At 40.9% G+C, this 10,908-nt stretch overlaps 1 protein-coding gene across 1 annotated transcript in view; it reads right to left on the minus strand.

Moving 5' to 3' along the window:
* Positions 1–7,110, minus strand: part of LOC140185527 (jupiter microtubule associated homolog 1-like) — a 91,226-nt gene extending 84,116 nt beyond the window's left edge. The window contains exon 1 of the mRNA XM_072238859.1: positions 7,035–7,110. Coding sequence (XP_072094960.1) covers positions 7,035–7,110 — 76 coding nt within the window. The remainder of the gene's footprint in view (positions 1–7,034) is intronic.
* Between the last annotated feature and the right edge of the window lie 3,798 nt (positions 7,111–10,908).

Genomic DNA, 10,908 nt, shown 5'->3' on the forward strand with positions numbered 1-10,908 from the left:
AGCTTTTAAAGCTTATATTAGAGGACAAATTATTTCTTTTACCGCAAATGTTAAGAAAAAAGCTAATAAGGAGAGAATTGAATTAGCCAATCAGTTGAAACAATTAGACCAAAAATATGATTTGGCTCCAGATCCTGTTTTATATAAAAGACGTGTTGAAATTAAAACTAAATATGATCTGCTTTTAACTTATCCACTTGAAACTCAACTTTTAAAAGATATAAGTCACTTTTATATTCATGGAGATAAAATGGGTAAACTATTGGCAATTAAAGACCTTTATAGTTAAACGCCAAATTAAAGAAATTTGTAAAGCTAATGGTGATAAAACATCTGATCATTTAGAAATAAATGATACTTTTAGAGAATTCTATTCTAAACTTTATACAGGTTTCCCCCGCCATCCAAAGGTAGAGCGTTCCTATGAAACAGTTCGTAAGCCGAAATGTCGTAAAGCAAAGAAGCAATTACCATTTATTTATACGGGAAAATTTTGGGAGCGTTCACAGACCCAAAAATAACCTACCAAATCATGCCAAATAACATATAAAACCTAAAATAACAGTAACATATAGTAAAAGCAGGAATGAAATGATAAATACACAGCCTATATAAAGTAGAAATACTTTTCCACAATCATTACTGAACTGTTCTCCGGAGCGAAAATCTCACGCAAGCGCCGTCGGCAGAAAATCTCACGCAAGCGCTGTTGGCAAAAGCATGGCGCAAGCGCTCTCCAGTAACCTTTAAGCTATGAAGCTGCCAATTCATACCAAATAACACGTAAAAATACACAGCCTATATAAAGTAGAAATAATGTATGTATAGTGTAGTATCACTTACCGGAATCGGGAAGACAGCGCCGAGTGCACTGATGATGGTGTGTTAGACTGAGTTGGAGTTTGGGTGGCGCAGTGGCCCCCGCCCTCCAGGCTGCCCAGCATGCAGGGGTGCAGTGGTAGCCGGGAGGCACACAGCACATCTTTAAGAAAAAAGCCGAAACAAACATGCTAACAACAGGAATTCTGCAGATGCTGGGAATTCAAGCAACACACATCAAAGTTTCTGGTGAACACAGCAGGCCAGGCAGCATCTCTAGGAAGAGGTACAGTCGACGTTTCAGGCCGAGACCCTTCGTCAGGACTAACTGAAGGAAGAGTTAGTAAGAGATTTGAAAGTGGGATGGGGAGGGGGAGATCCAAAATGATAGGAGAAGACAGGAGGGGGAGGGATGGAGCCAAGAGCTGGACAGGTGATTGGCAAAGGGGATACGAGAGGATCATGGGACAGGAGGTCCGGGAAGAAAGACAAGGGTGGGGGGGAACCCAGAGGATGGGCAAGGGGTATAGTCAGAGGGACAGAGGGAGAAAAAGGAGAGTGAGAGAAAGAATGTGTGTATAAAAATAAATAACAGATGGGGTATGAGGGGGAGGTGGGGCATTAGCAGAAGTTAGAGAAGTCGATGTTCATGCCATCAGGTTGGAGGCTACCCAGACGAAATATAAAGTGTTGTTCCTCCAACCTGAGTGTGGCTTCATCTTTACAGTCGAGGAGGCCGTGGATAGACATGTCAGAATGGGAATGGGATGTGGAATTAAAATGTGTGGCCACTGGGAGATCCTGCTTTCTTTGGCGGACAGAGCGTAAGTGTTCAGCAAAGCAGTCTCCCAGTCTGCGTCGGGTCTCGCCAATATATAGAAGGCCACATCGGGAGCACCGGACGCAGTATATCACCCCAGCCGACTCACAGGTGAAGTGTCGCCTCACTTGGAAGGACTGTTTGGGGCCCTGAATGGTGGTAAGGGAGGAAGTGTAAGGGCATGTGTAGCACTTGTTCCGCTTACGAGGATAAATACCAGGAGGGAGATCAGTGGGGAGGGATGGGGGGGGACGAATGGACAAGAGTGCCGATTTCCGATTGCATCATCTCTGATCTGGGCCAACAATTACGTGTCAGCGGCACCTAATTAATTAGCATGTTTATTTCAGCTTTTTTCTTAAAGATGTGCCGTGTGCCTCCCGGCTACCATTGCATTCTCCGCGATTCGGTATCTGTCTGTGGCCTGGGGGTTGGGGTGGTGGGACACTGGGATGTCATCTCGTCATCGTCCATTAGGGCAGGCAGGTCATCTTCTATCTCTGCCCGCCTCAATGTTGAAGGTCGAGGTTCGTCGTCTGCTGTGGCTGATGTGGAAGGCTTGCTTGACTGCTGAGCCTCGCGCATTTTTCTATCACACAGTTCTTTGTAAGGACTCAAACCATCCTGCAAATATTCCCTAAACAGATGTACCCTTTCAAAATTAAAATCGTACTTTATCATTACTCATTCGGTTTCGATTGTTATCTTTTTTTCTTCCAATTGCATCAGCTCTTCATCTGTCAGTTCTTGGTCATGAGATGCCAAAACCTCCTCAACATCATTTTCGTCAGCTTCCACAAGCCAAACTCATTTTATCCTTACTTCGTTCACCACGATCAAAATGCTTAATTATGTCTAGTTTAACGCTAAGTGTAACACCCTTACGAACTCCTTTAGGCTTTGCCGACGCTTTAGAACTCATCTTGCTAACGGATGCTCACAAGCATGTGTTTAAGCAATGCGGTTCCGAATCCGGGGGAGAGCGGCTGCTCGGGGCGCGCGCTGCTTTTTTTCGTAACAGTGAAAATACCTTCTGAAAGCGAAAACAGGGTACTAATGTAGGTCTTTCGTAACAGTGAGATTTCATAAAGCGAACGTTCGAAAAGCTGGGACACCTGTAGTTCTGATCCTCCTAAAGATAATACTGTAATGAACAATTTCATAGATCGATTAAACATTCCTACACTTCTGACGATAATCGAAAATTGCTGGATCAACCCATTTCTTATGAGGAAATTGCCGAGGTTGTTCACTCTTTGCACTCGGGGAAGGCTCTGGGTCCTGATGGATTTTCTTTATAAGGCTTTTTCCTCTTTGCTTATACCTCACTTGTATTCAGTCCTTTCGGACTCTTTTAAATTAGGTAGGTTGCCACAATCTTTTTATGAAGCCTCTATTTCGCTTATTCTTAAAAAGAATAAGGATCCAGCTGAATGTTCTTCTTATAGATCAATTCCCCTACTTAATGTTGATACTAAAATTTTATCTAAACTTTTGGCTCATAGGATTGAAAATATTTTGCCATCTATTATTTCTGATGATCAGACTGGATTTATCAAAAATTGATACTCCCACTTTAATATTTGTCATTTATTGATTTATTCTCCTTCTAAAGAGATATTGGAATGTGTGATATCCTTAGATGCTGAGAAAGCCTTTGATCGGGTTGAATGGAATTACTTATTTAAAACTTTAGAAGAAATTAACTTTGGGCCCGATTTTATTCAATGGATTAAATTACTTTATCTATCTCCCTCTGCTCAGGTTCTTACTAACTCTCAGAATTCTAAACCAATTAAACTTCAACGTGGAACTAAACAAGGTTGTCCTTTGAGTCCTTTGCTTTTTGATTTGGTCTTAGAACCTTTAGCTATTGCTTTCCGGGAATCTAATGGTATTTTAAGGAGGGGGATTACCTACAGGTTTCGCTTTATGCTGATGACCTTTTGCTCTACATTTCTAATGTGGAGTCTTCTTTACCTTCCGTACTTTCTTTACTCTCCAGCTTTAGTCAGTTTTCAGGATATAAACTTAACTTTCATAAGAGTGAACTTTTTCCTTTGAATAATTTGGTATTAGTTAATACTAACCTGCCTTTTAAAATTGTAAGAAATCAATTTACTTATTTGAGCGTAACAATTACTAGGAATTATAAATTCCTTTTTAAAGAATTTTTTTTACACTTCTGAATTATAAGACATAAGACAAAGGAGCAGAAGTCAGCCATTCGGCCCATCGAGTCTGCTCTGCCATTTTATCATGAGCTGATCCATTCTCCTATTTAGTCCCACTCCCCCGCCTTCTCACCATAACCCTTGATGCCCTGGCTACTCAGATACCTATCAATCTGTGCCTTAAATACACCCAATGACTTGGCCTCCACTGCTGCCTGTGGCAACAAATTCCATAGATTCACCACCCTCTGACTAAAAAAATGTCTTCGCATTTCTGTTCTGAATGGGCGCCCTTCAGTCCTTAAGTCATGCCCTCTCGTACTAGACTCCCCCATCATGGGAAACAACTTTGCCACATCCACTCTGTCCATACCTTTCAACTTTCAAAATGTTTCTATGAGGTCTCCCCTCATTCTTCTAAACTCCAAGGAATACAGTCCAAGAGCGGACAAACGTTCCTCATATGTTAACCCTCGCATTCCCGGAATCATTCTAGTGAATCTTCTCTGTACCCTCTCCAACGTCAGCACATCCTTTCTTAAATAAGGAGACCAAAACTACCCACAGTACTCCGAGTGAGGTCTCACTAGCGCCTTATAGAGCCTCAACATCACATCCCTGCTCCTATACTCTACTCCTCTAGAAATTAATGCCAACATTGCATTCGCCTTCCTCACCACTGACTCAACCTGGAGGTTAACCTTAAGGGTATCCTGTACGAGGACTCCCAAGTCCCGTTGCATCTCAGAACTTTGAATTCTTTCCCCATTTAAATAATAGTCTGCCCAAAGAAGGCACTATCAAATCGGTCACCCCTCTCTTCATCGTTGATTGGCCGAATTAATTCTATTAAAATGAATATTTTGCCTAAATTTTTATATTTATTTCAGGCCATACCTGTTTTTATTCCTAAATCCTTTTTTGATTCTCTGGATTCTATTATATCTTCTTATATATGGAAAAATAAAATTTCTCGATTAAATAAAGTTCATCTTCAAAAAGCTAAAAAGAATGGAGGTTTAGCCTTACCCAATTTTAGGTTTTATTACTGGGCAGTCAATATACGGAATCTTACATTTTGGTTATATTATATTAATCGAGGGGACTGTCTGGTTTGAGTTTCTTTAGAAGTGAATTCTGTTAATAAATTTCCTATCATTTCTGTTCTCGGATCCTCAATTCCTTTATCTTTAAGTAATTTAACTGATAATTGTGTAGTTAAACACACTGAGGATTTAGGTACAATTTAGAAAATATTTTGGTTTATTGAGTTTTTCACTTTCAAGTCCTATTTTTTCTATTTTTTTAATCCTTCTATGACTGATGTCATTTTTAAAGAATGGAATAGATTGGGTATAAAATGTTTTCAGGATTTGTTTGCTGGAGATAGTCTCTCTTCATTTGAACAACTGTCAGCTAAGTATAGCCTACCCAAAACCCACTTTTTTCGATATTTACAAATTAGAGACTTTTTGCATTCTCAAGTACATACACTTCCTAAAGGTCTTCCATAATGGATCTATATCTAATATCTATGGTATTTTGTTGGGAATGAGAAATATTCCTTTAGACAAAATTAAAAGATTTACAGATTCCAATTTCTAAGGATACTTGGAATGAAATTTTTAAATTGGTTAATACCTCTTTGTTGTGTGCCTGGCATTCCCTTCTTCAATTTAAAGTGGTTCATAGGGCCCACATGACTAAAGATAAGCTGTCCCATTTTTATTTGGATATAGCTCCCTATTGTGATAGATGTAATAATGGAGAAGCTTCACTAATTCATATGTTCTGGACTTGTCCAAATCGTGAAAAATATTGGAAGGAAGTATTCCAAACTTTTTCGGTGCTTTTTAAAGTAAATTTTAAACCTAATCCTTTGACTGCCTTATTTGGTATTGTTGGAGGAAATGATATTATTTTGGAGTCACGTGGTTGGCATATTTTGGCCTTTATTTCTCTTATAGCCAGGAGGGCATTGTTGCTTAAGTGGAAGGATGTCAATCCGCCTACTCATACTCATTGGTTAAATAATGTTATGTCATGCTTAAATTTAGAGAAGATCCACTGTTCAATTTCTGAACCTGGACAAGATTTTTTTTAACATTGTGGGGACCTTTTTTGAATTATTTTCAAAATCTTTGATTTGCTATTAAGCACAGATGTTGGCTAATAACATGTTTTACTATATGATAAGGATTTTTTCCCTTTTTTTAACTAAACAGCTGTTTTTTTTCTGGTAGTGGGTTTAGTTATTTTTTGTATAATAAAATTATCTCTTTTCAATATTATGTTTAAATTTATATGGATATGGGGTAATGAGACTATATTTGTGATTCCAATATATTGTAATCAATATATATTATAAATCCTACTGTACCCTCTCTATTCTTTTATGTAAGAGATCAATAAAAATATTGAAAAAGAAAAGGGGGAAAAAGAGAGAGGGGCCTGGGAACCCCAACAGACTGAGATCAAGAAACCTTGGGCGGGGCTGAGAGGGAGGCTTGGGAGTCCGAGATGAGGAGGACATTGAAAAACCCTAAACACATTAAACCTTGGAAACGATCGGAAAAAGAAAACCCTGGGTTTCCTTGGGAAACCTGGAAACCATGAAACTTGAAACCTAGAGAAGGAACCTATTCAAATCTTGTTCACAGTGTTTTATCTTTCACAACTTTTTCCAGAGACAATAAGGATATACTCTCAATTTTACAGATCAAGACAGCATAGACAGTTTTCTTTCATCGCCAAGCTAGGTGGTTCTCTGTAGATCTGATTAATTTGCTAGATGAAAGTTCAATTTTCCCAGTCTGTACCATGACTTTCATCAAGGGGTTAAAAATTCTCTTGATAGGGTTACTTGTGTATTAGCACACTCCAGCCAGGAATCAGCTTTTGGAGTAGGGCTCTTCCAGAATTTACACTATTGACTTGAATGATGATTTGTTGAATCAATTGAAAAGCTTGCTCATTTGTTATACAGATCTGAGTCACGGGACCACTATGCTGTGAACCTGGGTACTTATGACTTGAAAAGCTTGGAATGGATACCAGAGAAACTCAATGTAAAATGGAGAAGCTTGGTATGTAGACTCGGGACTCTCGGAATGTTGAGTCAGGACATGTACTGAGAATAGAAGGCACCCTCTCCTCAAGCCACCAAGGAATTCAACGGAACATTGTTGCCTCGACGAATCACTCTGACCAATGAATCTCACGGCCAAGGTCAGCTGCTCTCTCTCCGCTGGGTCCATCTTTGCGTGGTTGAGACTTGCTGACACCAGGTTCGGACATGGCCCAAGTACGGAGTAAGAGACACTGAAGCGGGTCGCTATTTCACAGACTTTAATGCGAACTATGTTAAAGGGAAAAAGAAAACAATAAACCCTAGGCCAAACAGGACCATTAACTAAAACACCCAAATTGAAATCGAAGCCTACACTGCGGCTGAAAAGAACAACTGAGAATGAAACGAATACCATTAGTCTTCAGAGTCAGTTGACTTGACAGTCCAATTTCTCAGGCAAGGCGGAATGCAGGTAATGAAACGTAGCTATGTCCATGTCCAAGTCTCGACAAAAACTACAATGGAATGAATGGAGTTAAATACTATTACAATGAAATAATAATTAGCTGACACGTGCATATTCACAAGCGCAATTGTCGAATCAGCTGTGCTGCCAAATCCATGGTCGTGACAAGTGGGCCAGTGTTAAAGTTGGAGGCTTTGGCTCAACAGGCTTCAGCGAGAACAGGTGGAGGCTAAAGGTGCTGAGGTGTTTGGTGTCATTTATTTGATTGTAAAGCTCAAGCTTAAGAAGTTAGAGCCAAAGACATAACAAGCTTGACCAGGTGGGTACCAAACTCAAAGGCTTTAGAGAGAAGGCACAGGTAAGCTTTTTTTGTTGTCTGTAAATCCTTAATCCTTAATTCAGTGTAGGCAATGGAATGCTCCTCCTGTGAACTGCAGGATACCAAACAGTCTCGCTGATGACTACATCTGTTGTAAGTGCATACAATTTCAGCTGCTGGCTGACACTGTGAAGGAACTGGAGCTGGGGCTGGATGTACTCAGGACCATCCGGGAGGTTGAAAACCTCATAGATGAGACTTTTACTGAGGTGGACACACCAGAGTGCAGGCTTCATATCGTAGATGGGTGACCACCAGGAGAAGTAAGGGGAGTGATCAGTCAGTGCAGGGCTGCCCTGTGGCCATTCCCCTCAGCAACAAGTATACTCCTTTGGATACTGCTGTGGGGGTGGGGGGTGCAGGATTGCCTATCAGGACACAACAGAATATTCTCAAAGGGAATGGTGAACAGCCAGAGATTATGGTGCACATTGGCATCAATGACATAGGTAGAAAGGGGGAAGAGTGAGTATAGGAAGTTAGGGAAGAGGCTGAAGAGCAAGACTTACTAGGTGGAAATTTCTGGATTATTCCCGGTACCATATGCTAGTTAGGAATTAGGAACATGCTAGACAGGAATAGGATAACTGTACAGATGAATGAGTGGCTGAGGAACTAGTGCAGGGGTCAGGGTTTCAACTTCTTGGATCATTGAAACCTCTTCTGGAGCAGGGGTGACCTGTACAGGAGGGGTAGGTTGCACCTAAAATAGAAGGAAACCAATATCCTGGCCAGGAAGATTGTTTGTGCTACTCAGGAGGATTTAACTTGTTTGGCAGAGGGGTGGGAACTGGAGCACAAGCTCAAAAAGTGGAGGAATGAAGAAGGCCAGTAAATACAGGCAGGAGCAAAGTAGTAAATACAATGGGGCAAATAGTTTGAAGTGTGCGTATCTTATTGTTAGCAGTATTATGGGTAAAGGTGATGGACTTAGAGCATGGATCAGTACGTGGAACAACGATGTTGTAGCCTTTACAGAGACTTGGTTGAGAGATGGAAAGGAATGGGTGCTTAATGCACCAGGGTTTTGATGTTTTGGGAAACATTTTAGGAAAGATAAAGAGGAAGGTAAAAGAAGGGGGAGGAATTGTCTTGAGGGCTTGCCCACTGAGTCTATATGGGTAGAACTCAAAACTGGAGAGAGTGCATTCACTCTGATGGGATTGTACTGAAGTTCCCCCCCCGCCCAATAGCCACCAGGGCAAGGAACAGACATGCAGACAGATTAAGGAAAGGTAAAAACAATAGGGTTATTGTCATGGAGGATTTCAACTTCCCTGATATAAGCTGAGATGTTCTGAGTGTAGAGGTTTAGAAGAGGCAGAATTAGTTAGCTGCATCCAGGAGAGTTTCTTAAATTAATATGTAGATGGGCTGTACACTGCACCTGGTGTTGGGTAATGAGCCTGGTCAAATGACTGACCTTTCAATGAGTGAACCATCTGGGAATAGTGACCACAACTCCTTAAGTTTTAAGATAGCTATATGGACCTTGCAGGAGAATATTAAATTGGAGCAGGGCAGATTACAAAAGCATTAGGCAGGAACTAGGGAGAGTTAGTTGGGAACAGCTGGTTTTGGGCAGGCCGACATCTGACATGAGAGTGTTTGAAGATCAACTGCATAGAGTACAGGACAGGTATGTTTCAGTCAGAAGGAAGGGCAAGGATGGCAAGGGAAGAGGACCTTGGATGTCAACAAAGGTGATGAATTTAGTCAAGAAGCAAAAGGGAAAGTATGTAAAGCTTAGGAACCTAGAATCAAACAGAGCCCTTGAGGATTATAAAGAAGCCAGGAAAAAACTCTAGGAAAACCAGGAGGGGCCATAAAAAGTACTTGGCAAGTAGGATTACAGAGAATCCCATGGCTTTTTATACATACGTCAAGAGCAGGAGGATAACTAAGGAGAGGGTATGTGTCACCCGGTTTGGATATGGCCCAAGTGCAGAGTGAGAGACACTGAAGCAGGTCAATAGTTATCAGACTTTAATGTGAACAGTGTTAAAGGAAAAGCAAAACAATAAATGTTGGCCAAACAAGGCCGTTAACTAAAACTCTCAAATGGAAAACGAAGCCTTTGCTGCAGCTGAAAAGAGCAACTAAAAATAAAATAAATATCACTCGTCTTCAGAGTCAGTTGGCTCAACAGTCCAACTTCTCAGGCAAAGCGGAATGCAAGCAGGCAGTGAAGCGTTGCTGTGTCCAAGTCTTAACAAATACTACAATGGAATGAATGGAGTTAAATACTATCACAATGAAATAATAATTAGCTGACACATGCATATTCACGAGCGCAATTGCTGACTGCTGCGCTGCCAAATCCGTGGTTGTGACAGTACGACTACTCAAGGATAAGTGGGGGGGGGGGGACATTTGCTTGGATATGGAGGATGTGGATGAGATCCTTAATGAGTACTTTACATCAGTACTTACCAAGGAGAAGGACACAGAGGATATGGAGATCAGTGTTGAGTGTATTGATATGCTAGGACATTTTGAAGTAAAGGAGGAGATAGTGTTGGGTCTCTTAAAGAGTATTAAGGTGAATAAGTCCCCAGGGCCTGATGGGATATATACAAGGTTATTAAGAGAGGCAAGAGAAGTGATTGCTGGGGCCTTGACCAATATCTTTGCATCCTCTACAGCCACAGGTGAGGTCCCAGAGGACTGGTGAGTAGCTAACATTGTTCCATTATTCAAGAAGGGAACCAGGGATCCTGGAAACTACAGGCCGATGAGTCTTATGTCAGTGGTAGGGAAGTTACTGGAGAGAATTCTTAGGGATAGGATTTATAAGCATTTGGAAAACCATGGCCTCGTTGGGGAGAACCAGCATGGCTTTGTGTGGAGCAAGTCTTATCTTACTAACTTTGAGTTTTTTGACAAGGTGACAAGGGTGATTGATAAAGATAAAGCTATGGATGTTGTCTATGTTAGAGTGATTTTTGGGTTTAGTTCATTTACATTTAGCAAGTGGCTTTGGCTACCAATCTTCTGTTCCTTGAAAATGCATTGTGGATTTAATTTGGAACAATGCATTCCTAAAAGTTGTGAATCCCAGTTCACAGACCATGCTGGCATCTGTGGGATGGATGTGAATCAGGTGTGAAGTTTATATGTAGTTTCAAAAGAAAGCATTGTCTATACTTTGTAAATATGGAACTGTTCTTTGTATTTAGC

Source organism: Mobula birostris, chromosome 20 (genome assembly GCF_030028105.1).
Source record: "Mobula birostris isolate sMobBir1 chromosome 20, sMobBir1.hap1, whole genome shotgun sequence".
Lineage (NCBI taxonomy): Eukaryota > Metazoa > Chordata > Chondrichthyes > Myliobatiformes > Myliobatidae > Mobula > Mobula birostris.